General features: G+C 43.3%; 1 protein-coding gene across 5 annotated transcripts in view; it reads left to right on the top strand.

Moving 5' to 3' along the window:
- FARP1 (FERM, ARH/RhoGEF and pleckstrin domain protein 1) overlaps positions 1–27,712 on the top strand; it is a 277,212-nt gene that overhangs the window by 55,184 nt on the left and 194,316 nt on the right. For 4 of the 5 annotated variants that reach the window (XM_032496743.1, XM_032496745.1, XM_032496741.1 and 1 more), the window contains exon 2: positions 826–1,019. In XM_032496743.1, the coding sequence (XP_032352634.1) occupies positions 849–1,019 (171 nt within the window). In that variant the 5' untranslated portion in view covers positions 826–848. Of the gene's footprint in view, positions 1–825; positions 1,020–27,712 lie in introns of those variants that run through there. The other variant, XM_032496744.1, reaches the window with a different exon arrangement.

The raw sequence follows: 27,712 nt of genomic DNA, 5'->3' as shown, positions 1-27,712 counted from the left end.
AAATGAAGGAAGACCTGGAGCAAGACAGATGCGGGGTGGGGATGGGGAGGAGAGTGACACGTGGAGTGTGTCGTGAGAGAAGAGTGAACTATTTCTCGAGGAAAGATTGTGCTTCCTCTTTAGGAAAGCAACTTTGCCAATACTGTGATACACAGAATGTTTTCCTGTATGAGAAAGGGGGAACAATGGGTGGGAGTGGCAGGAAAGAAATTAATTAGGAGGTAATTGTCATAGAAACAAGCAGAAGAAATCAAGTGAAAAGACCCCGCCTTATGTCACTTGTGTTTGTGTGTTTGGTTTCCTCAACCAGATGACAAACTTGGAGCCACAGCATGTTTTACCTATTTGTCTTGGTGATGCCCACGTTATTTAGTATGTTACTGGGTCCATGAAAGGTAACTAAGGGATGCTAATGATACGATTTGGCGCTGTTCATTATCTTCACAGAAGACTGGAAATGTGGAAAAAGTGGTGTCCAGCTCATTGTAGACCCTGAATATGCTGAACACAACTAAATCTATAGTATGAATAATTAAGAGCTGGCTGTAAAATCAAAAAGAGTGAACTATGTAAAAATATGCAGAAGAATAAAATACGCACAAATATTTGCATGCCTCAGTGGCTGAAGGTGACATTGTCTGTGAATGAACTGGAGCTTCGCTGTGTGATTCCTGTGCATGGGATAGGGTGGGAGTGGGGATAGCCAACCCTTGTGTGCTTCTGGGAACTTCCCACAGTGAAGGATGGGAGATGGCAAATGTTACTTAGGTGGTTACAGTGAGTCTTCTCTTCTGACGTCTTTTTCTTTCTCTTTGCTTCCTGCAGATATTAAATAATCTGCTTTCACCATGGGAGAAATAGAGCAGAGGCCAACTCCAGGGTCAAGACTGGGGGCCCCAGAGAATTCGGGGATCAGTACCTTGGAACATGGACAGAAGCCACCCCCCATGCCTTCAGGAAAACTCATGTCCATCAAAATCCAGATGCTGGATGACACCCAGGAGGCTTTTGAAGTTCCAGTAAGTTGGGGGTCTTCCTGTGAACTCAAATGTGTGGGCATCCTTTGGCATGGTGAGGTCCATCTCGTTCCTGTGTTTTGGTGACGCGAGGTGGCGGGACGAGGGTCTGTGTATTCAGCACCTCCCTCCCTGCCTCCCCCACCGTGCTCCTCTGGTTCTGGTTCTGAGCTGTCTGATTTTTAGGTTGATGTATGAACTGCATATAGTGATATCAGTGGGCATGTCGCTAGAATTTCACTCCGCTTTCTATGTACAAGTTTGTGTGTGTATAAGCCTATGTGTGGATTACATATATATTTAGATTCGAGGGCATCATGGTCTTGGGGCTGGATCTCAGTTTAATTTGCTTACATCACACCAATCCTTCTCCACGTTGATGCGTCTGTGTACGTGCCCTGTTGCTCTAGGTTACTGGAGAGGAAAATCCCGAGAGAACCATCAAAGAGCCGTACGGATAGTCTCAGGTCAGGAGAGAGATTGACATCCCTGTTTGTGGGTGAGGACTGGGGATGGAGAAGAACCCTGATCCGAACCTACAGGTGTGGCAGCCCTAGAATTGAAGAGGCCCCATCCCAGAGGCTGGGGAAGGAGAAAAAGGGGTGTCTGGGAGCCAGGCAGAGAAGAAGAAACAGCAGCCTTGGCCTCATCCATCAGCTGGAGCCTCACACCCCCATGGTTCTGCTGTTTCCCCAGAGCCCCTGCCTCAGGGCTCCCTGCCCTCCTTTATCCTTCTTCCCAGCCTCCTCCTGAAGTCCAGCTCCTGCAGGAGGTTGAGGAACCACCACCATTGACGTGCAGATGGAGGATTTGTCCCCATGGCAGGGAGAGTCCAGGGATGTGTGTTCATCTCTAGAACTGACCGCATTCTGCCTCCCAAGAGGCACTAGCCCTTCATTGATTAGCGTCCACAGAACTCACAACACACAGTTGTGTTTTCCTGTGTTCCGTCTTGGGTACTAAACACCACATCACAGATGGCTTGTGGGGGAAGAAAATAACTCTTGAATCCCAAACAACCAAATTATAAACAAACGTGGGGAACACAACCTGTTTTTAAAGTGGAGATGATCTGTCTATTGTTCCTATTGGCTTGAGCGATTGGAATTTAATAGTGTTAACGCCTGCAACCCATCATTTAATCATTTATGTGATATGATTCATGAAATCATACTCATTTCAAAGACTATTGTTCCGAGAGTGTAAATTACCATTAAGTGTCTCCAGGAAGATAAACCTCAGAATAGCTCCGTTGAAAACTGCCAGTTTATTGCACATTGCAAACAACCTTTGTATCTTTCTCATTTTCTTGTTGTGGAATTCCTGTCTCTCGGGGGCCTGGGAACTTCTTCGTATTCTGAGGAACAAAGCCGCCGCTAATCTGCTGAAATTGTAAAAATAAATTGAGGGGCGCACCTGCCAGCCTGTTGGAATTAGGCCTTCTGGAACATGCGTCCCCTCTCCTCCTCCCCCAGTTTTTTTTTCTCTTGGTTGCCAGACTGGTTTGGTGAGGTATTTAGTTTCAGCGTTCCTCTTTGGTCTGTTAAGGATTTAGCCCAGGTATCTCGCAGCACGTCCTATGTGGTTTGGACCGAGGAGGCATCCGATGCTGCTGGTGTGTGCACAGACTACAGGAAGCATTGTACTGTATTCACTTGCAGCTCTTGTTTCCTTGAATCAAAGGTCACCCCTCCACTCCTGGCTAATTTTGCCTAGGACCTGTATGGGATCTCCCTGCCTAAGAAATAGGAATAGGAGTGCATTTACATCTTTTAAAATTATTTTCCTTGATAATTTCTGATGTCTGTGCTTTGTGTTTGTAACTCCTCTGCCTGGAAGGAACCTTTCTCAGATTCCCCCTTCCCTGGCCATAAACTCCTATGCACCTTTAGAAGCCCTGTCAGTTTTACCCAGATGCTAACTCTTTGAGTCAGTGGCTGGGGCTTTTTCTTCCCTCCTTCAGCCTCCTTGCTCATAGATCTGTCTGTGTGGAGCTGGACCCTCGAGGTTCAAATCCTAGCTTCTCCTACTGACTCATTGATCTCCTGGAGCATGGTACTTAATCTCTCTGTATTTCAGTTTTCTCCTCTGTAAAAGGAGGCTAATTATAAGCCTTACCTCATTTCGTGAGAATAAATGAGTTGATAACAAATAGTGTTTGGAACAACTCTTGGCGCATCATGTGATTAGTGGTACCCAGTGTGCCTTCGCCACTTCATTGCTGGTTTCTCGAGGCTAAGGCCTTGCCTTTTCTCATTCCCAGCACCTAGCACAGCAGCTGGCTGTAGTTAGGTTCTCATTAAATGTTTGCTGACTGAATATTAGAATAAGATTATCTTACAAGTAGAATTAATGTTACTGTTTTTCACATGCCTCAGCCATGCATATTTAATTTTTCCTTTTTGAGTTTGGTCAGAATGTTCCTTCGCAACCCATGGGCCACAGATGTTTTTCATAACTGCCTATAAAAAGGCAGATATCAGCATTTTTATTGACTAAGCTGATTCTAAATTGCTACCTTGTGCTCTTTAAGAACAGAAACCGCCAGGCCGCCACGCAGCTGGAAGGCATCAGGCAGGCCATGGTGACTCAGCCCCTGTACTCAGGATTGGAGCAGAGGGACACAGGATTGCAAGAGACTCAGCTCCCCACAACAGCTTAAAACTGCTCCAAAACTTCTTGCCGTGGATTCAAGAGCAAATGTACTGACCCTAGAAGTGTCCCTCACGCCCACACATGTTCCCTCCTTGGATTGGGCATCCCATGAGGGTGACTTGTCACTGCTCATTCACATTTGTCACACAGATGAGCAGGAAAGTGGCCAGAAGTTGTTACAGCTTCCCTTGGGGAACGTTCTTCCACAAACCATTGTCTTTCCTGGGGGGATTGAAGTTTCCTGGGCCTTTTCCTAATACTTTTGTTTTAGAATAATTGATGAAGGTCAAGTCGGCATTTTAAATGCAGTTTCCGTAAACACTTCCTGGCACAGATAACCAAACCAGTCTTCATCATTTACAGCCTTGGATGCCAAGTATTATGAAAGAGTTTAATCCTTTGAAAAGTTTGGGCAGTGAGCGGCAGACTTTTCTACTTCCTGGTTAGTTCTGCCATCATCTTTGCTGTTGAATTTGGACAGTCTTTTTAGGTATTTCCTCTATAGAGTGGAAAGTTCAAAAGCAATATTTATAGTAAATTCTTCCACAGCGTTTTGTCATCTTTATGTGAAAAATGCTGTGCAAATAAACCTCACCTGTGGTTTATGATATAGAGATTATAAAATGAAATGACTCGTGTAGCTCTGAAAGGGTTAATTGACCCCCACTCCTTCCCCCCATGCCTGCCAGGACCAGCCTCCACCTCAGGTTCCTGAGAAGGTTTTATGTGTCCTGTCCTCATGACCCCACTGGTAAACAGTGTTCCTACTGACGTTTGTAAGATGAAGCAGATGGTTTCTACCCCAAGTGTTTATTCAGTTTATGTGTTTTCATTAGTAAAGCCACTCCAGGAAGAGCCGGGGAGAGCAGCGGAAGTAAAATGGAGCCGTCTTTGGCTTCTTTTAGGCAGCCCAGGTGCAAGTGCTCAGGAAGGATGCTCACAGGTGATGTGAAGACGGCTGACTTCTGTCGGGGACTGAGCAGGCGCAGAGCGCGTCATGTCTCACGCGGCTGTCCCGGGAAGTAATCACTGTGCCCTTCTTGTGTTTGTGTCTTGTCATTGCTTTACTCAGAAGCTCTTACAGCTCCCAGCTGCCTGAGCTTAAAGTTTGAGTTTCTTAGTTGGGGGAGGCAGGGAGAGAGCCGTGAGGGCCGACTGCAGCTGGCCGGGCTCCCTGAGCTCCTGCCCCCGTCACTCCCACCACCGTGCTGGGTGGTTCATCCTCTGCATGAGCAGCTCATGCCAGAAAATTCTCTTACTTGTTTACATGCTTATTTCTGGCCTCCTGCAGGTAGAAGGGGAGCTCAGTGGGGGCACGGCCTCTTTTGTTCTTGTTGATCATCGAATTCTACACCCGGTAGACGACATAAGCTGTGACCGACTGCCAACACTTCTGTTCAATCATTTGCTTCTCACAAATGATGAAGGTGGTTGGTGCTGTCATCTCTTTAACGTGAGGGAACCCCTGGGGAGAGCTTCCAGTCCCTTCAGCATATTTGCCCAGCGTGAAGATAAGACTTGAACTAGAGCTCAGCTCTCATGGCCCCAACATCGTCCGCCTTCCCCTGCCCTGCACTGCCACCTCTTAGAAGATCCGTGGTCGTCCACTGTCTTGCCCCATTGGATCTTCTCAAACTTGCCTCCCAAGGCTCCCAGACAGAAGGTACCACACCCTCCCTCCAGGCTGCTGTGGTTCTTTTCCCATTCCTAAACACCACCCAGCCTCCACTTCTAACAAATTTATCAAGATCCCACCAGCCATCCAGTCCTCCCCCCATGACTCTCCCTGGGGGCCATTTCTCTCTTCTCAACAGTACTTGTTGTTGGTACCTCTAATTAGACTTTGAATCATAGGCTCTCATCTTGCCTATCTCCCTAATTATTCCCCTTAGAACCCTGCTGAGACTCAGTTTGCTTATCTGCAAAATGAGATGTTTGGTCCAGATGATATTATAAGCTTTTTCCTCCTCCCTTTCTTTTTTTTGGAAATCGGGACCCTCTGTTGACATCTTGTTGATGCATTAACTTTTTGTGACTATATTTGTTAATTCCCTAGGTAGGTGGTAAATAAACTCTTTCAGAAAAGGGATTTTTAATCTTAAAAAAAATCCAAAAGCCTCTAAAGCCTGATCAGACATTGTAGTTACTGTGTAACCAGTAAGTGCTAAAAACAAATGTGATGAAGTGCTATTCATGGAGCATCAGGAAGTGTTAGGATTTAATATGTATGCATGTGCGTGTGGGTAACTTATATAAATCTCACTGAACTAATTGGGCTAGACTGAAAATCGAAGGTAGAAGATGGAAAGAAATCAAATATTTTCTAGACAACACATCATTAACGGGAAATAAACACATTTGTTGGAAACAGTCATCTAAATTTTTTAAGAAAATGCTGTAAGAGACTGCAAATGTTTCTAACTAAGGGCAGAATCACCTGTGTTACCCCTGAGACCTAATTAGGAGTCTCGCATGGTCAGTCCATCAATGACTAAACATTTATTTCACTGTCTTTTGAAATGAAACAGTCGTTGAATTTCTTTAATTTTCACTTAAACCTGGGCTTGACATCAGTCAAGGGCTTGTTCCTCCAAGTGCTTTGTTGTTCTGCAAGAGGTCTTAAACTGCTTGAGAATTTAACAACTTACAGGTTTGCACTTAGAAAAAAGGATGTAGCAGAACTTTGTCTTTTAAAGAGCTCTCCGTGTCCCGTTGGGGATGCCCAGTTTGCACCGGGAACAGCTGAGGCTGACAGCTTGGAGCTGGGCTTGGGCTCGCGCACGGCACCTGTGTCTGAAGCAAAGCACAGTCCTTTTTCTGCCTTTGTCTTATTCTGAGTGACTTGGTTTCCCTTTTTAATGTCTATTTCAGCCATCTTAAGAGAAGATGACTTTTTTGATAAGCTGCTAAATGTTTTTCTTTTCTTTTCTTCTCTTTTTCTCCCCAAAGAGGTGGGATAGACGTTTAACTGAAGATCTTGGGGGAAAATACATCTTCCTTCCTTAGAAGTGTTCTTCTCACTCTCCTGGAATCACAAGTCCCTGGCAGTGGGTTTGTTCCCTCTGGTTGATGAGATTATATGATATTAGAAAGCAGGTATGAGTTCAAGGCTGCCATATTCTCTTCTTTTGCATGAACTGCACATAAGAGGAGGTGGTGATGCTGGTATTGAGTCCTAAAAAAATTTTTTTTTTAAATTTAAAACCAGAAGGGAGCCATGTGAGCTCTTAAGCAGCTGCAGTTTGAACCAGAATGAGGGGTAGGAATTTCACAAGTTCACTCAGCTTTTTGTCAATATTTCTTTCCCCTTATCAGTGTTGCTTTTGGCTCCCTGTATTAGCAAAGTTTCTGAAATCATATTTATGTCCGCTCTGCTTTGCGTGGCCCTTTCGGTGTTTTATTTAACTTGAGTGATAAATGGTCTGTCTGTATCTGGCCTCATGAGTTTAAATCTAAAGGCTATTTTAATAGATTAAAATTTTTTTTTCATAAATCATTTTGGCAAAATACTGTTAGCCGTCCTCTCTAGTTCCTTAGAAGCAGAGTTGAACTAAACGTTGGCCTGAAATGTCGGTGTGCCCCTTTCAACTTCAGTTTAGACGCTTGATCAAAGTCATTTCTGTAGCTCTGACGTGACAGATGAAATTCTCTAACAGCTGTTTGCTATTTTCTTCCAGAAAAAGTCTCTCAATAGAAACTAACAAAGAGAATAAACTGTAATTGACAATGTCCATATCTGACATTAAAAAGGGCCTGTATTCTGGGGAAACGGAGTTTGAGAAGCTGCTTTTCCCCCCCCTCTTTTAAGTGGAGATGATAAACTTCCTTGACTAGAAGAAAGAGCAGTTATAACAAGGGGAAAATCCAGGACCCTGCGTCCGGGCTTCGTGGCTTACCGCCTGGGCGGCTTTGGGCAAGTAGATAAGCACTCTCAAGCTTTCTCCTTGTTTCTAAGTCAGGAGAACACACATTTCCTGGGGTCTGAGGTGAAGCCCAGGTGAAATGCCTTCTGTGCTGACACGTTGCCGAGTCCTGCACAAAGGTTAGGTTCTCATCACAGCTCATCTTTTTCCTTCCTTTCATGCTAAGCTTTACTTTCCTTCTTGTTCACAAACAGAATGGAGACTGTGCTTTCACTGTAGAGTTGTTGGGTAGGCGAAATAGAAAAGAAGAAAGCATATGAAAACACTTTTAAATTTTAAAAAACAGTGTACTTGCATCAGGTGGAGTCATTCCTCCCCCACCTCACATTAGATGTGAGCGTTTTTTTCCAACTTTTAAAAAAATTTTCATTGAACTGTAGTTAATTTGCAATGTTAGTTTCAGGTGTACAGCAAAGTCATTCAGTTATACATATACGTACTTTTATTTTTTTTCTCAGATGTGAGCTTTTTTTGTGAGTCTTCCCTGAAATAGTGATGAGAATCCCAGTGGCTTTCAGAGGTCTCTGAGAACACGGTGCCACTTGGACACATACGATGAAGTCTCAGCTTCTGAAAGGAAGTTTACTTCCTTGTTTTGATATATCTGTGGCTTCTCTGAGCTTCAGCTCCATTAGTTTTAACACTGAGGGAGTATTCTTGGAGCTTAAACGTTTTATGTGCATCTTGGCTTTGCTGAATTTTTGGTCTCCTCTGTTGACTTAGCATTTTTCTAGTGCCAGGATTTTCCTTGAGAACCTCGCATCCCTCTGGCACAGACTGGATGTAGGATTTTAAGGTGGACGGAGGGTTTCAGGAGCCCCTAAGGGGTGTCTTCACAGCATAGACTCTGTGGGCTCGTTTAAAGGGAAAGCTTAGCTGGCCAGGTATCCCTGGACTTGAATGTTAATATAAAACGTATTAATATACAAATTAACATAGTGCTTTTTAAATTAACTGCTATTTTACTTTTTATGATTCACTTATTTGCTGTCTTTCATCAGTTGGAACATTTGAATTGGGTCTAACGGTTTTAACTCCTAAGAAAGATAATTGGAATGATTACTCAATTTGGGATCTTTTGCAGATAAAATGATCATGTGAAAGCAATTCAAGATGAATACTTTATAACTGAGTGAGAGCTTTATACGTTTCTCTTTCCTCATTTCTATAAACAGGAAGCCAGACTTGATACCCACAATGGAATTTTGGGGCTTTGGTGTTATTTTATGGAATGTGATCTTGGAAACACGATAGGAGTCCCACCAGTATTTGTGGACACACACAGCAAGGTGCTGCTGATAAGAAAATGAATAAAAACAATGGCTAGCTACCCTTTTAAAAGTCCCTTGCCTTGTGCCAGACATTGTGCTAAGTCTGTATTCACATTATCTCATTTACGGCTGATCAGTGAATCTATGAGGTAGGCGTGAATGACCCTGGTGAGGCATAGAGGGCATAGAGGCTTGGTCTAGGTCATAGAGCTGGGGACAAGGGGTCAGGGTCCCAGCCCAGCACCTCCTATACTTAATTCTGCTTTCCTCCCACCATTGGATGGTCCAGGACCATAGGGAGCCCTTGTGACAACCCAGTTAGTTGTGCTGGTCCTGGAGGCAGGTGCCAGTGATTGGTGTTTTTAAGTGAGTGGGATGGGTTTGCAGGGCTGAGCCTGCAGGAGGAAAGCCCAGTGATTAGAGGGCCTCCCAGTGTCATATACACACAGTGGTGACTGATAAGGGGTCCAGATGGAATCCCAGGGAGCTCAGAGACACAGGAGACTTCGAGGAGGTAGACTTGTTAGGACTTGGCAGTGCAAGGGAGGGGAGCACCCAGAGAGGGGGGAGCATGGACAGTCCTTAGATCTACAGCCTGGGTGGCTCCTTGCTGCCATGGAGGACTAGGACATCAACTGGCACAGGCCTTTCTGTGACACCTGTTGTACTGGGAATCACATCTTCCTTTAGCTGATGTGAAAGGTGCCTTGCTAATGTTGCTAATAAAAGGCACTGCCTCATTTTTAATCACGAAGAATCTGACTCTGGAAATGAGCCTCTGAGATTCATTGCGATGTTGTAGCTTGTATAAATGGGAAGTATCACATGGAGGGTGATTGCTTGCTTTCCATTTATATTAGGAAAATTATGTTTGCTGACTGTATTTCAATTTCCTTGTTATCCAGGCGCTCCTCTGTTCAACTTGCCACACCTACGCTGACCCCAGTGCCTCCAAACAGCTGTTCAAAATCCTTAGATGGGAATGGGGGGATTACTTTCATCAGCTTGTCCATTAATTTTGATGCCGTTTCCTTACAAGGTGAACTAGAAAGTGATTATGGAATCTGTAAGGCAATGATGAAATCTTCCATGGTGGTTGGTCAGAATGTGTTTCCGTCGGCAAACAGAATCAAGGGCTCAGTTACCTTTGATCTAGATAGAAGGCTGAATGTCTGACACATTAAAAAGCAAGACCAAAGAGCATATATTAATAAGGTATCAGAACAATACCCTTTTCCTGGTGGCAGTCTGTGTTAGTGTGTCTTAGGGCTGTCACAACACAGTCCCACAAACTGAGGGGCTTCAATGATAGAAACTCATTCTCTTTCCCATCTGGAGGCTGAAGTCTGAAATCAAGGTATAGGCAGGGTTGGTTCCTTCTGAGGGAGAATCTGTTCCAAAGCTCTCTCCTAGCTGCTGGGGGTTTGCTGGCCACCTGTGGTGTCCTTGGCTTATGGATGCAGTGCCCTGATCTCTGCCTCCATCTTTACATGGCCTTCGCCTGGTGTACGTCTGTTTCCAAATTTCCCCTTTTTATAAGGATACCAGTGATACAGGATTAGGGCCCACCATCATGACCTCACTTAAACTTGATTACCTCTAGAAAGACCCTATTTCTGAATAAGGTCACATTCTGAAGTACTAGGGGTTGGCACTTCAGCGTATGAATTTGGGGGGGACTCAGTTCAACTAAGGGCAGACAAATATTTAACAGCGGGGAAATGTAGGGGAGAACAGAACATACATTTCACCCTGAGCCTTGAGATGGCTTTCCCTTGATACAGACCTTTTAGAAATAAAACACTTTAGTCTTCATTCTCCCTAAATATTTTGTAGAAAGATTTCCTTTTTAATAGATTTTTTAAAAACACTGGTAAAGCTCATCGTGTGTAAGCCTGTCTGATGTGTAACTTAAAGCTTTCCTTAATTCCTGATTCAGAGTATGTGTTTCTTAACTTGAAACAGCAGAAACAAGAGATAAAGGCACGTGTGACTGATCTTCCCAGGGTCCAGGGGATGCTTCGGATGTGATAGATGTCCAGTGATAACTGTTGGGTACCATTTTTATGGAAGCCCAGCCCCGGTGTCTGATACTTTTCCTTGGCTGGCATTCAGTTGCTTTTCCGAATCCTCACTGATCTGCTTCCCCTTCTTGTCCCCTTCAGCCTCGTGGCGACCTCCACTCCCTCCACCTTCTTCTCCCAGGCACTCATACTCTCCCTTGCTTTGCTGGGATTCTGGCAGCAGCCACCATCCCTTTCTTCTCTGCTGCTACATGAGGCTGTCAGGAAAAATATGCTACAACAGAGGTTGTTGCCACTGTAAATTTACAAACTCAGATCTTACCTGGTCCTCGGAGCATCCCGGCTACTAAAACAGAGCGCCCTGCTCACTGCCTTCCTGGGTCCCATAGTCGCTGTTCCAGACCTTCCCAGTCCCTTCAGGTCCACTCTCATACTCATGTGACCCCACAAGCTGGTGGCATGCTTAATCTCTAAGGGGCAGGAAGAGGGACTGGGTCTCAAGCCAGTAATACTGCGGCTACACAGGAGGGGCTGGCCATTGCCAATGGCGATGGCCATTGCCAGGGCCGGGAGGGAACCCGAGGAGGGGTGGGTGATGACCGGCCCGCCCACCTGTCTACCTGATCACCGGTCCCTGATCAGTGTCTCCTGTCGCTGAACCAGAGGCCCACAAACAAGGAAGCCAAGGCGAGGAGTCTGTAGAGGCCAGTCAGCGGGGGCAGTGATTGAACAGCCAGGACATCCTTTCTCTTGGGAGATGCCCAAGACCTCCGCCTCACAGAGAAAATCAAGGCCACCAGGTGTGGGTTCCCAGGTTCCTATCTCCTGAAACGTAGGCTTGTCCCACTTCCTCTGCCTTCGCCTGCGTCCCGCAGCCCCGCCTCTGACCCCGCCCACTGGGAATCCGTCTCCCGCAGGACATGCTTCCCGGAGCGGGCGCCGACAAAATGCCTCTCGTTCCCGTGTAAACCCTGTGATTCACGGGCATGCTTGTATTTAATTCATAGACAATTTAATACTAGAATCCAAATGATTTTTTAAAAGATACGGCTGTGCGTAGTTACAGTATAAACGGAATCTCTGATTTTGAAATAAAACCGAGAGATTATTGTTCGCCATCTTACCATGCTTCGGCCTGATTTATTTTTGTAAGTATCCAGATGACATATCAGAGCGGTTAAATGGAACGTGTTTCGTAATCACCAAGAATTACTCTTTCCCTTTATTAACAGAGTTTCAGGTGTGTTGAACAGCTCGTGTATCCAGGGAGGTTTCCCGGGGATGGTCAGAGGTCCTGTTTGCTGACCTCAGGAGGAGGTGCCGGGACTCCCCCTCTCCGAGCTTTCCTGGTTTAAGCTCTCACCCGTTATTCACATCACAGAAGAAAACCTTCATTCCAAGCCAAGTCTTGGTGTCAGCCACCTGTGAACTTTCTAAACCTCTAATGACAAAAGTTAGTCTGTCTCCCCCGCGACTGGCTTCCTTTCCGTTCCAAAGGCAGTTTCTCTAAGGTGGGCTTTCTCTGTTAGTGCCCACTGCTGCCTTCTCTTTTGAAGCCCCTGACAGGTACATGGCAGTCTTAGAAAATAAAGTTCTAATTTTCTCCAGAAAACTCGTTCAGCCGAAACCAAGCCACTGCCAGCAGCCCTCAGGCACCCTGCCAACCCGGGGCTGTTTAAAGAGAGATTTATGTGGGTATGAGCCACATTGCTTAGCTTCCAAACTTATTTTTGCCCTCTGTCTGGCTCCAAAAATGCTTGACCAAGGGGTCTGGGGAGTTGATTTTGTTTTTGGTCATTGTTTCATGGTACACAAGGTACTAGATGAAAGCAAGTTCTTTTTTCTCTGTACCCTGTGCCCATGTGAACCCTTGGGCTGTCGGTGAGGTTTCTAAGCCGTACTGGCAACACTTTCTGCGTGGCACTGAGGTGATGCTTTCCTTGTAGTCCACGTTCCTGGGCTGGTCCATCCCTGAGTGCCTCAGCTGGACACTTGTTGAAATAGAACGTTATCAGTCTGCAAGGGCTGCTGCGACACAGCACAGGCAGGTTGGCTCTCACAGCAGAAATGGTCTCACAGCTCTGGAGGCTGGAAGTCTGAGATCTCCGTGTGGGCAGGGTTGGTTCCTCCTGAGGTGGAGAGGGAGGTTCTTTTCCATGCCTTGGCACCAGCTTCTGGTGGGTTGCTGGCCATCCTGGGGGCTCTTTGGCTTGTAGGTGTATCTCTGACAATCTCTGCCTTCATTGTCACCTGGCATTCCCTCTTTGTGTCTGTCCCAGTTTCTCCCTTTTATAAGGCTACAGTCATACTGGTTTAGGGCCTACCCTAATGACCCCATCCTAACGTGATCAGTTGCAAAGACCCAGTTTCCAAATAAGGTCACTGGGGTTAGGACTTCAGCATATGAATTTTGGGGAGATACAGTTCACCCCATACATACAGCAAGTTTCATCGATTGGCATCTTTATGAAACATTTGAGAAGTGGTTGGGCCATTTGCTATTGTGACTTGTAAACATACAACTTATGTAGCCAGTTTTCTACTCTGGTTCCTTTGGATCACAGTGTAGAATGAGACATTTTCCCAGGAGGTACAGGAGAATTTTCTCACATAAAACTCTTCAATCACACGTAGGCTTGATTAAAATGAGAACTGTAGTATGAGCAGTCATATTAGATGAGAAATCTTGGCTCTTTCAATCAAGTGAACTGTAGGAGTGGGTTGGTTTTGAGTAATTTCCCTTCCTCCCCCAGCATTTTTCAGTGCATCAGTAATGGGAGAGTGCCAGCTTGAAAATCACCGTGCAGGACCTCATCCTGTTGCCCTTCCACCATCATTCACTCTGATTCTGGCAAATATCCATTCTTTTGATGTATTAGTCCAGGTTGAAAAAATAAGCCTTCACTGTTGTTCCAGCATCCTCTCCGTCTTCCAATAGTTACGGCAAAGAACATTACTAATCATTAGAGAAATGCAAATCAAAACCACAATGAGAGATTACCTCACACCCATTAGAATGGTTGTTGTCAAAAAAAAAAAAAAAAAAAAAAAAAAGGCAACCCAAAAAGCAGAATACAGCAACTGTTGGCGAGGATGTGGGGAAATTGAAACCCTTCTGCCGCGTTGGTAGGAATGTAGATGGCAGCCGCTGTCGAAAATATTGTGGCAGTTCTTCAAAAAAATTAAACATAGAATTACCATATGATCCAGTAATCCCCCTTCAGGGTATATACCTGAAATGATTGAAAGCAGGGTCTTGAAGAGACGTTTGTACACCTATACAGCACCATTCACAGTAGCCAGGGGTAGAAGCCACCCAAATGTGTGTTGATGGATGGGTGAATGGATAGTATGTGGTATATATCTACTATGGAATATTATTCAGTCTTAAAAGGAAGGAAATCCTGACACATGCTACAGCAGGGATGACTTGAGGATATTATGTTAAGGAAAATAAGCCAGTCACAAAAAGACAAATACCATATGAATCTACTCACATGAGTTACCAGGAGTAATCAGATTCGTAGAGACAGAAAGTAGAATGGTGATTACCAGGCATGGAAATGTAGAGTTGTTGTTTAATGACAATATAGTTAGTTTTGCAAGGTGAAAAAGTTTTGGAGATCTGTGTGACTCTATACTTAATACTCCTGAACCATAGGCTTAAAAATGGATAAGATAGGAAATTTAATTTTATGTGAGTTGTTTTGAACCCTATTTAAAAAAAAACGGAAATGAGGTAAAATAGCTACAGCTGATTTTCGCTCTTGACAAAAGTAGTCGAGACATTCATTTCCATGCACTGTTCCTTCAGCTGAATCCTGACGCTGTCCCAGGCAAGGGATATGGGAATGGAGTCAACTGTGGGTAAAAAGACTTGAAGGAAAGAAAAAAAATTATTCAAATAAACTAAAATACTAGCTCATAAGCATTGTGACCTTATCTCTAGTGATGACTGGTGAGGAGGCTTTGAAAACATCCAGGGCAATGTTGAAGTCTCACTCGTGTCCACGGCGTCGCATGGTGCTCATGTTTGTGTTTCTCTTGTGTTTATATATCAGTTATCATTTTATGGCTGATGCCTGCCAGAGAGATGGTAAATTTTGTTGGAGCTGGGACTGGGGTCTTTGTGACTTCCACAGCAGCTGGTGAGTTTCCTGCACAAACCAGGGGTAAACAGTAGACCTTTTCTGTTTGTTGATCCTCTTGTGATACCTTCAGCAAATCATTTCAGCCTAACAGTCAGTTCACGTTCAGTTGCATTATTTGCTGGATCTTAGGCAGTCTAATGACTGAGAACACTTTGCAGTGACAGAATTTCAAAATGACACTCAAGTTTCCAAAGGTGTTATGCGTTCTTTATTTTCTAGCTCTTTCTATGTGAGTTGACTAGTTGAATAAGTCTCATAACCTCAGAAACTGTTAATATTGCATAAAACATATATTCAAGGAAGCAAGCCAAGTATTATCTTCCTGCTGCGCTTGGCTCGCAGATCTGCAATTAAATATTGTTTTTGAGTAACGTATGACATTCTAAGCAGAGAGCTGCCAAGGCATCCCATTTGGACCTTGTTCTAATTAATTCCCTTGCAAGTGATACATTTTCTATGCTTTGCCCTTCTGCCCACATTTTCTCCTCCTTTGCAAAACTTTATTTGACAGTGAAGATGAAACAAGTCAAAATGGTATTTATTCTGCTTTTGTGTTGTAGCATTTGGAAATTTGTAGGCAAGACATTTTTATAAGAAATTGGAAAATGTTGTCCCTGAAGTAGGGCATTTGGGTCAATTTTCCCATTATGAAATCCTTTCTACTTATATTTTATTCACAGCTTGATGCCTGTGAATGACCTTGTCATTAACTTACAGCAGCAACAGGACATGGAGCATAATCTCAGAGAAGTGTTTTTCTTAGAGGATACGATGACAGCACAGCATATGATGAAAACCAGGAGATGCTGGCAGCGCTGTGGAAAGCCGTGGGGCTTGCATTGTCTCACCTGGGTTACTAGACCTCATTTATCTCTACTGTATTGCCCATTACAGGTTAGAGAAGTGGAAAAAGAAAAAGTAGACTGAATATATCCTTTTCGTATATGCGTGATTTAGGAATTATTCAGAAAACATTTAAAAGCCAGGTTATGATGGTCTAATGACGTTTCCTAGCAGGTTGTGTGGCGATCACTGGTCATACCTAAGAGCACAGGCTTGGGTTCTTTGTGACCTCCACAGGTCATGTGGCCAGTAAGTCCTTGCCTCTTAATTGCCTTAGAGAACTGGGTATCCCTCCCTCTCCTTCCAAAAAGAAAGTTGGGCATCATTGAAAGATTTTTCATTTTCCATGAAGCTGTCCTAATAGCTCATTTTAATAATTGCTTCTTAACATGATGGCTTTAAACATTAGATTTGGACATCTTTGAACAGATTTAAGAGACTAGAACCAGAGAAACATTTGGTCTTCAAAAGAAATGAACCCTAAAACCCTTCTTCAAGTCCCTCAATAGACTTACCCATAAAGCAATCTGTGTCCATTGTAGAAAAATGGGAAGATGCATGAATACTAAAAAAAAAAAAAAAAAAAATCATCCAACCAGACAACAATATTGGTATTTTATAGTATTTCTATACAATTGTTTTATATATTTTATTAATTAAAAGTCTTGGGTTGGAAGCAACAGAAAATGATTCTGGCTAATGCAGGGGGCCTTTTCAGGTCATTGGGGCAGCTCCCCGTGGCCAGATAGTGTGGACATGAATTATTGTGAGCCAAGCAACCACCCCATTTGTCTTTGGGAATATCTTCTTACAAAGCCGGGACTTACTGTATGTATTGGGTGTTTCCCATTCTGTCTGCTTTGGGAAACAGTGTTACTGATGGGTGGAGGGATTCTCAGAGAGGAAGAATCTAAGGTATAGGAGGTGTACACAGAAATTAGCTTGTCAGCAGCCGTGTGATTAGCAGGCAGTGGCTTAACACTTGACTGAGCTTGGGGAGCAAGGTGAACCCCCATTAATTCCTGGGCCAAGCTGATTTTTGGCCAGAAGACTTAAGATCTGGACAGATGACAGCAGAAAAATAAAACCCTGGACAAGCTTATTGGCAGTCGGGAGATGAGAACAGAAGCAATAAGGCAGTTTATAGGGCAACACATATGTTTTCCCACTTAGACACTATTTTGTAACCCATTTCTATTGCAGACTTAGGATTCATAAGGGGACTTGGAGTATTTTTTCCTTTTCTTGTAGAAATAAGATACCCTCTTCAACATATGCCCTTAGACTCATTTTTTTTGCATAACAAATGAATCTGTGAATCTTTAGGGCCCCCTTATATTTCCTTCTCGTAGTCTGGCTTTCCCAGTTAAGTCTTTGTTGCAAACCACAGTTTGGTGAGCAGTAACGTCAGGTTGTCTTTACTGTTATTTTGGGCAACTGCTAGAGTTTGTAGGAAAATAATGTTTATCAGAAAGAGTTTTCAAATTTCCACTGCTGTGAGGATAGAGATCATAAATTGGTACTAACGTGCCTAATTAATAAGGCATGTAGAGATCACATACTTACTAATTACATTCCTTCTGAGAATGCAGTGCTTTGAAACTGGATGTTTGGAGTGAAGTTTTTGATCCCAGAAAACGTTCATGATAATTTCCCCGTCTACAGAAGGTCACGTGAGGACCTCATGAAGGCCTTCCGTGGTGTGTGGTGTTATTTAGGAACTCAGATATTTGACGGCCCCTGTTGGCAGGTGTGCGTGTCCTCCTAGGCCCAATGCCTGCGGGCTTTGTGGTTCTAAATGAGCGGCGTTGCCTTGGGTTTAACTCTGGCCCACTGGTTAGGTTTTTCTCAGCAAAGTAGAGATGGTAGAGGGCATCTCATTGAGCCCATCTCACGTTTTTCGGTTAATAGAGTTCTTTGTTGAAATAAAGGAGTGGTTTAGCTTTAAGAGAGGGCAGTGTTAATAAATAACATCTTCCTCTCCGAGTTCAGAACCAACTGAGAAAAAGTGATCTACCACTGATCACAGCATCAATCTGATGCTGGCGGACAGACTTAGTGCTGGCCAGCCAGGCTGATAACTGTCCTGAATTGGACTCAGTGCCCAGTCACTGGCACACAGACAGGGGAACTGCAGCTCCCACAGTGAGTACTGTCTAGAATGCATGCTCTCTGATCGTGGGCAGAACTGACCAGAGAGCTGAAAGTATTGAGCCCAGAAGGCCTATCTCCTCCCAAGTTCATCCATCTGATAGATAAATAACCACCCCCCAGAAAGGAGTGAGCGATGGGTAGGGGGAAAAGCCAACCAAAGGCCCTGCATAGGGAACCACAGCAAAGAAGTTGTGTTTACATGTTATTACAGGTGCTGTAGGAAGAGTCTATATATGTGAAGAAGTTTGACTTCTTAGGAGGAAACTGAAAAGCTCTGAGACCCACCCACTGCTCAGTTCAATTAGGAGGTTTTGAATTCCCAAGGAATATTTTTATCACTTTTCAAACTTCAAACATTATGGTTGAGGAATGACATGGGATTCTAACCGTTAATACTATGAACTCATTTGATATCTTCTGCTAGTGCTCAGATCTCAGATGTTACTTAGATTTTCCTCTCAAAGTGACCTGCTTAACTCAGGAAGTTTCCGACTGTCAGTTCCACAAGGACTTTCTCTTATATTTCCTTTTCAAGTCATAAATTGCAAGGTTGGTGAAAGTTACTGTCCCACTTCTTCATTTGGTGTGTGTAAATATGTCTGTATCATACTCTGAGGACTTCTTCCCCAATCAGGAAAAAACTGACGTTTGTAACCAAATTGTCAACTGACTAAGCTCAGCTGTTAAAAAATCATTGGATTCAGATGGTTTTATAGCAAGTCTTTGAAGAACAGATACTTTGTATATTATTAAAAGTATAATATGTATAACCCCAAACCCAACATAGATAATATGGGAAAGTATAGTAAGAAAAGTGTCAATTTTACTAATGAATATGGAACAATTATAAATAAAATATAATTAATTTAATGACTAAATTAGAATGAGGTATGGTATTTTTAAAAAGTCAGCCCAACTAAGGTTTATTTCATGAATTCAGGGATGGTTCAACATTAGAGAATCTTTCAAAATAATAAATCAATTAAAGAAAAAATATTATTCAATTTTAACAATGTCGCCAGTTGTTTGTAGAAGTGATTTTTAATAGCTGATTAAAATAGCAGTAGATGGAAATTACTTAGAGATGATGAAGACTGATTATCAAAACCTGGCAATGTTTAATTAAATGGTGAAATACTATAGCTGTTCCCATTAAAACCAGCCCACATGGTTGCCCTCTCTCAGTACCATTATTTAATAGTATTTTAAAGGTGTTCGCTTATACAATAAGAAATTGAAAAGTCTGAGGGGAAAAAATGAAGAAATTTTTTTTGTTTTCAAAGGTTATCATCATATACTTAAAATCCCAAGATAATCTTTTAAGTACTTTTGGAAGTAAGTGGATTTGGATGACTAAATAAAAGAAATATGGAAACCACTAGCTTTTTTTTTATCCTTGGAATAACAACTGAGAGATGGGAGAAAGTTAAAAATTGTGACTAAGAGTAAAATAATACTCTGAAATAAATTTAACTAGGAGAGAGCATGTCTGATAGGAAGAAAAATGTAGAAGTTTACAGAAGGACTTAAAACAAGATCTAAATAGTGAAAGGACAGACCATACTCTAGGGTGAGAAGATGGCATCATAAAATACTAGTTCTCTCCGAAGGCATTTACACGTGTTACACCCTTTCAGTCAGAGCACTGCTGTCACTGGGGAACGGGGACGCCGGCAGAATGGTTTAAATTCACGGGGGAGAAGAAATGTGTGAGGATCACCAAGACATTTTTGGAACATGTAAAATGGGCTTTGTTCTTTCAGATGTTAGAATTTTGGAGCCACTATAATTAAAACAGCAGATCCTGACACAGAAATAGAACCAAGCGTCTGGGTGCATCTGGGAAATTGTATATGGTAAAAGTGCACTTAAATTGATGGGAAAAGAATGGTTTCTTTAATAAATGTTGCTGGCCTACTTAGCTGTCCATTTGGAGGGGAAATTTAATTTTTTCATCTTATACCAGATACAAGAAAAATTATGAGATGGATAAAAGCTTTAGTTCTAAACATGAAGATAAACAAAGCATTAGGAAAACATTTGGTAAACTATTGATACAGCTTATATACCTGGTCACTCATTCATTCCATTTGCTTTTCCTGCTGGAGCTACACCAGCTTCAACCTAATCTGACCGTCCCCACACCCCAGGGTGATTTTCAACCAGGATACATTGTTAAGGCCTAATCACTTTATATCCATAATAATTACTTTCCCACGTTGTAAAGTTTTCATAAGCACTGCTTTTAATGTCAGTAAAACAATTCACTGAGGATGCTGTAGGTGCTTGGGAAAACTGAAGTTGCTACGTTCGTCCTGTAATTACTGAAATCCCATTAGTAACTGAAAGTGCAGCTAAACCTTGGAGCCAGTCACATAGGTGGTGGATTTGAGAATTAAAGCCCCTTGTGGCTTAAGAACTAATGGCTTTGTCTTTCCACCACCTTGCAGGTATCCTGGGTACCTCGCTGCATTTTTCCGTAGCATCCTCTGCCTCCCGTGACCTTTACTGACACAGTAGACCTAGCAGTGTTCTAGGGAGGTCTTTGTCCAGCCTGATTTTAAATTGTCTATTCTTGCAACCTACTTTGCCAATGCTCTGCATCAACATTCTAGTTCCAGACTGCAGTTCTGATTACAGGAGAGAGGGAGAATTAATATCCTCCATTCGCTTGCACCAAAGTGTCTCATTGGACATTTCCAATTGTGCTGCTTTACAGAGAGCTTATTCGTAGGGGAGGATGGGTGGGTCAGGAGAGAGGAGGGGGAGGGACTGGAGTAGGCTGAACAGAGGAATGTGGCTGATGGTATTTATTTACACCCAGTAATTCTCAGAATCATGAAAACACTCTTAGAAAAGTATGCGTGTATGTACACAACTGCACACTCATCTTGTGCCATGTTTCAAAACGTAAGCCCTAATCACTTGGCATTCTTCCTGAAAAACAACAAGCAGTTGTATTTTCAGTTACTCAGATTCTGTGTAGACATCCCAAGGAATGTTCCTTCAGGGTGGGATGGGGAAGGAGAGCAGTCAGAACTCACACTTCTTGGTTCAAGAGCAAGAGGCAGAAGAGGCATGCTCAGCCTGGTGTTGCCCTGGTTTTCAGGGTTCTCAAAGTCGCTGGCTCCTTTCTATGTGGGAGGAAAGTAACACTCCCGCGTTGGTCTCTGCAGCAGAGCTCCTGGGGCCTCCCCCACCCCCAGCCTGCCATCCCTTCCCCCACTGCTTTCAGGATAGCAATGCCCCCACCTTCCCGGTCCCACAGTTCTGGAGGAGCCATCCCCCATACAGAGGCCGAAGAACCTCTGAACAAAAAGTCCCTGTTGTGGCCGTTAACTCTGTCTCCTGGGAGATGTTGTCTTTACTTAGTTTTTGCCCGTAAGTCGTGTGTAGCAGTGTGTACCCAGTCCTCTCCCACCTCATCGCCTGCATTCTTCTTTCTATGAGCCGAGAGTATTCTTTGTCAGCTCCCTGACAAATGTCTGTCTCTGGAATTGACTCCTAGTTAGTTATTTTTCTTGAACTTTTTTGGGTTTTGGTGCACTTTTCTGGGATTTGGGCTCCTTTTCTATTTTCTATGCTAAAGGAAGTCTTTGGAAGAGAAAGCCATCTTCACTGAAGGCAGAAGACACAGCCTACTCATTTATTTCCCTTGCCTTCCATTCTGCGGTCCTAGGAAGGTCCAAGGGTGAGGGCCCCCCCCACCAGGACCAAGGGTGAAATCCCCCAAGTCCAGGGTGAGACTCCCCACTGAGGATCAAGGGTAAGACCCCCCCCCCCGCCCCAGGATCAAGGGTGAGACTCCCTCAGGTCCAAGGGTGAGACCCAGGGTGCAAGAGTGATTGCGCACAACGTGTTTCAAGGCTCAGGCTGAGGAGAGTAGGTGCTGGGGTTGGGGTGAGGACTCAAAGGCATCCTGTCCACTTTGATTATCTACATGTCTAGATGATGATGGAGACAGACAGGCCCACTGCCCAGAGAGGCTGTGGCATCTCTTTGCCTGCAGAGCTCAAGGGGTAGCCAGCACCCTTCTGTCTGGGGCAGAGGAGGAGCCCTTTTGGGCAAAGTCAGGGCATGGAATTGAAAACAGCCTGAGCGCAACTCTTGTGCAGTTAGCGTTGGGGGGATCCAGAAAAGCTTAAGCCTAGGGTCTTAGAGTGTTTTTATAGCCATTAAGTAATTAAGCCCTTTGGCTTTTAAGAACACCCTGGTGTGGTAGACAATGTGAATCTAGAGATCTCAGCCTCCATGTTGAAATGGGGGTGTTGGGCGGACATGGCAGACACATTGGAACTCGGAGCCTCATCTGAATGTGAATTTCCCTCACCTCTGAGGGGACTGGCTGGGTTGGGACTCTTGTGATCCTGTTTGTCCTCGTCTCCCCTCCTCTCTGCCCGCCTTCAGATCTTTCAACCTTTGGGGCAGAGACACACAGGCCAGCGGGTCTGGGGACTGCTGGTGATGGTGCCTCTATCTGTGGGGTGAGGACTGTCCTGCTCCAGACCCATTTCTCCTGGGGGGCTCTTGGGGTGCCAGCCCGCTCTTGGGGTTCCCCTGTTCTCTTCGTTTTGGGCCTCTGCTTCCTGCCCAGTAGCAGTGCAGTTCCTGAGAAGATCAGTCACAAATGACATCTGGTATGGTTAGTAGTTTTCAGTGATAGGGTTTGTTCAGAGTGGCTGGTCTTGAAGGATGCTGGGAAGTGAAATTGGTCATTTCTTTGGAAGCAGCAACAACAAGGAAGTAATAAACAGTTGTTCTTTGAAGCGGACTATGAGTTTGCCCACATTTTATTCTTACAGGTGTGTAAATTAACTGTTGGATCTTCAAAGAAGGACGCATTCTTTACACTGATGGACCTCAATATCTGAGGTGTTAGAATTTATTCCTGAGAATATTAGAATTTATTTTCCCATAATTTCCATATTTGGTGCTGGAGATATTAAGGCTTTTCTGTCAAAATGGTGTTTCAAGCTGCCATTTGCAGTGCGTTCTCCCACAATAGAGAGAGTGACACAATAAGAGAGAGTGACAAGTCCCAGGGTCTGCAGGGGTGTTAACACACTGGAGACCCTGGAGAGCTGATGGAGAAGCCCTAGTCTGAAGGCCAGCAGGCTTGGTACCTAGGAAGAGCTGGTGTTTCTGTTTGAGTCTGACATCAGGAAAAAAGCTGATGTCCCAGTCCACAGGCAGTCAGGTATGGGGAATTTCCACCTCCTTGGGGGAGAGTCAGACTTTGTTCAATTCTGGCCTTCAACTGATTGGGTGAGGCCCACCCACATTGGGGAAAATAATCTGCTTTGCTTGGTCAACTGTTTAAATATTAATCTTGTTTAAAACATCCTCACAGGCATATCTAGAATAATGTTTTGCCAAATGTCTGGGCACTCCATTGCCTGGTCACGTTGACACATAAAATTAATGATTACACTGTCCAAGTCCAAATAATCCAAGTCTTCTTTCTACTAGAATGTGCCACTTTTTTCAAAAGAGCCTGGCTTTCAATCTCCTGGACAGTTGAACCACACTGAAACATATATAGCATCTAAGGCAGTGATACTCAAACTGTGGTCCATGCATCAGCAGCACCTGTGTCACCAGGAGCTGGTTAGAAAGAAATGCAGATTCTTGGGCTCCATCCAGGACCCACAGAATCAGAATCTGTATAGGTGGGGCCCTGGAATCTGTTTTCGGAAGTTCTCTAGGAGGTGTTTCTGTGGGCTCAAGCTTGGAAAATTGATGTAAGGAATGTGTTTTTCATTTTCATTTAAAAAATGTGTACAAACTTAAAATTTGCAGCCATTATCTTTACTGAAAACTTTCACAATGTATTATTGCTCAAAACATTTTTAAAGGAATGGGTGGAGTACTGATACTCACACAGTTTACAATTTTCTCTCATTACTTGGGAGTTTCACTAATTGGCAAGTCGTAATTCTGACAAGGCATCCACTAATGTTTACATTTGGATTGTGTAGTAAAGATTTGCTAAATGCTAAGCAAATTAACTGAGTAAATAAGGTTGCATCAAAAATAATGGCCTAAGCAATATTATTTGCCTATAAAAAGTAGATTTTTGGCAGTGCCTCTATTTATCAGCATTTTGTTAAGTTAGATTTATTGGATATAGTTAAAAATGGCAAAATCAAACGTAATATTGTCTTTTAATAAATTGTGTCATTCCTGTTCTTGAATTTTCCCTGAGATTGCCTGAATCTTCTAATTCTGCATTCCCCCTCCCCCACCCCAAGAACAATTTAAGTATGCTTAAGTGTAACACCTACAAAGACAGGCCAAGTATGTTTAAAATCAAATGTTTAACTCTTCTTCCTTGTTTTGGGATGTGTAGATGGAAAGGAGGCTGCTCAATTTAAAAAATAGTTCAAACAGGTACTATTAGATATATTAGAGTCATTATTAATATTCTGACTTTTTCCTTTCTATACCAGTTTGCTGGTAAGAAAATCATTTGCTGAAATCTAAAATATTTTTAAATACTCAAAGAACAAACCCATCGCTTTGGTTTCATTAAATGCTACTCTAAACATCTGGGGGAAATCATCACATATTTAATAATGCATTACTTAGTGAAACCTGAAGAAGTGAAATTGTATTAGTTATTGCTGAAATCATGTGACAGTGTTCACAAGCAGAGTATTTTTTGCATAAGATTAAACCTGAAATAAGTTGCTTTTCAGTTAGAAGTGTTTTTAGGGAACAAAGAAGGAAGAAAATGAGTATTGGCAATTAGCAAGGATTTTGTAGTATTTCTTTGAAAGTGTATCTGTAACAAAACAGCCTCATTTGAAGACAGAAAATTGACCTGGGAATTTCCACTGAGCTCATCTGTCCATATATGAGCAAAATGCTCTGAAACATTTCCAACTTCTCTACTTTAATGTTTTTTAAAAAACATTGGATTTGTAATAGTACCTTTCTTAAGCCGAGGATTAGTCACATCTTTTCAACGTTAATGATATCAAACGAAAGAAATATTATTTTATTTAGAGGATAAAGAAACATAGCTAACCAGGTTTCTTCCCATATTCCTCATTAAATAATAATAAAAAATAGATCAAACATTTTGAGGTGTCTCTTAACTTTGATGGCAGTAACATTGCTAGATAGATTTTTGTGTTGGTTTCAGAGTGGGAAGGGGAGATAGGTTTGGTGGTTTAGAGAGAAGTTACATTTATTCGTGGTCCTGGAATGAGGCATTCTATATCAGTCTAAAAACTTTTGATGGTAATAACTGATTGGTTTCTAACATAATCATTTATTTCCCTGTGACCTTCCTTTTTTGTAATAGTGGTCATACGATTCTGAGTGTAATCTCATCATTCTGAATTGTTCTGAGGCTGTGTTAAGAAACATGTATTGGAGACCGTATGCAGAGCACATTGGTTTATAGAACACCCCCAAATGAACTTTTCACTATTGTATATCTTTTTGGGGGAAGGGGAGGTAGTTAGGTTTATTTATTTATTTTTAATGGAGGTACTGGGGATTGAACCTGGGACCCTATGCATGCTAAGCCCATGCTCTACCACTGAGCTGTATCCTCCCCGTGCTATTGTGTATTTTTTTTAATGATTGAGGTTTTATGTTCTTTGCTAATGGTTGGGCTCTGTGGAACCGTGTCTGGTTTTGGTTGCTGTTGTACCCCACCTCTTGGGGCCACGCTTGGAACGTCGGTGCTGTATTCATTTTCCAAAGCTGATGTAACATGGTACTTAACACAGTACTACAAGCTGGGTGGCTTAAACAATAGAAATTTATTTATTTCTCCCTGTTCTGGAAGTTGGAAGTCCGAGATCAGGGTGTCAGCAGGGCTGTGCTCCTTAGGAAGGTTCCAGGGAAGGATCTGTTCCAGGCCCCTCTTCAGCCTCTGGTGGTTCCTTGGCTTTTGTGGCAGCATCACTCCGGTCTTCTCATGACCTTCCCCCTGTGTGTGCACACGTGTCCAAATGTCCCCTTTATACAAGGGCACCAGTCGTATTGGATTAGTGGCCCAGCCGACTCACTATGTTTGCAATTACCCTGTTGCTAAATAAGATCACATTCTAAGGTCCTAGGGGTTAGGTCTTCAGGATATGAATTGGGGAGGGAACACAATTCAACCCCAAAGAGGTACCTAAACATGTGCTGAATAAACAAAAAATGAATGATATTACAGTGCTGATATTTTCAGTTGATGGATCAATTTTTGAAAAAAATTTTTCTGATTGCCAATTCTTCCTTTTGTTACTGTTCTTGTTCTTGGCCCTAGAAGCATTTTTTTTTTTGAAGCCTCTAATTTGCTATTTCTAATCTATTATTTGGGAAAAAAGATCGCAAACATTGCTAGAAACCTGTGTAAAGTAAGAACAAATTCTGATTTAGACCCTTGTAAGTCAGGTACATAGGTTTTAGAAGATCTTTGTACTAACATTGTTGGATTTTGTGTGTGTATGTTCTTAACTAGATAAAGTTGTCTAATACGTATAACCATACACAGGACTATTTTTGTGACTGCCTTGTTTATCATCCTTGATCTATACTATGAGCTGAATTGTCTGCCCACAAATTCCTATGTTGAAGCGCCCGCCCTCAAGCATGGCTGTGTTTGAAGTAAGGAAGTAATTAAGGTTCAGTGAGGTCTAAGCCTGATCCTAGAGGATTAGTGTCCCTGTGAGAAGTCCCTATGAGAAAGGGACTCCAGAGAGCTCCCCTTCTCTCCACGTTGTGGGGACACAGCAAGAAGACAGCCATCCGCCAGCCAGGAAGAGAGCCCTCCCCACGAACTGAATCTGCCAGCACCTTGATCTTGACTTTCCAGCCCCCAGAACTGTGAGAAATCTGTTGTTGAAGTCACCTTCATCTATGGTATTTTGTTGTGGCAGCCTGAGCAGACTAATACAATATATGAACAGAATAATCTTTTTAAAATTTGCTTACTGCTTAAAAGCAACAGCAGCAGTGTAACTCACAGAGCCGGGTACTAGTCTAAGCTCTCAGGGAGGTGCCAGTATCATCCCCATTTTACAGACATGAAAGATCTGGTGCCCAGAGGTTAAGCCACATGCTCAAGGCCACACAGCTGGCAGGGGATGGGGTCACCTGGACCCTAGCGTTTAGCTCCTACTCCCTGTCTGTGTTCTCCACCTACAGGCTTGCTCAGCCATACGGCGGAGCTGCTCAAGACTTCACATGCCCTCCCCTCCGATTTCGGCATCAGTTTTATGAGAACTTTCTGTGGTTCCCCGTGCAGGCCCCCAGAGCCACATTCACAGGCATCTCAACCTTGTTGCACTACCCAGGCTGTTGGCCCTGTGGAATCCAGCGTAATATTCTAATAGAAATGAAAAGTCCTAGAAAAGCCATGAGTGATCTGAGAGACACTGTCCAAGGAGAAATTCTGCTAAAGTAATTTGTATGTAACCTTTTGATAATGCCTGATATTTCTAATATAAAAGAACTCCCGAGGATGTGGTAAAGGGAGCTCAACCAGTTCTGGAGAGAAAGGGGAAGGCGGCCTGTGAATGCCTTACCTGCACTCCAGGTGGGAGGACAGAGCACGGCACAGCAGCTTTGAGTCAGGTGTGGTGTCTTTCCAGCCCTCCCCTCCCCAACTTTTGAAAATTTTTAAAATTTCCAATTGTGGACAAAAAAACGCATCGTATAAAATTGACCATC

The sequence above is a fragment of the Camelus ferus genome, chromosome 14 (genome assembly GCF_009834535.1).
Source record: "Camelus ferus isolate YT-003-E chromosome 14, BCGSAC_Cfer_1.0, whole genome shotgun sequence".
NCBI lineage: Eukaryota > Metazoa > Chordata > Mammalia > Artiodactyla > Camelidae > Camelus > Camelus ferus.
Note: the sequence above shows the minus strand (reverse complement) of the source record. Positions and strands in the feature narration are given on the sequence as shown.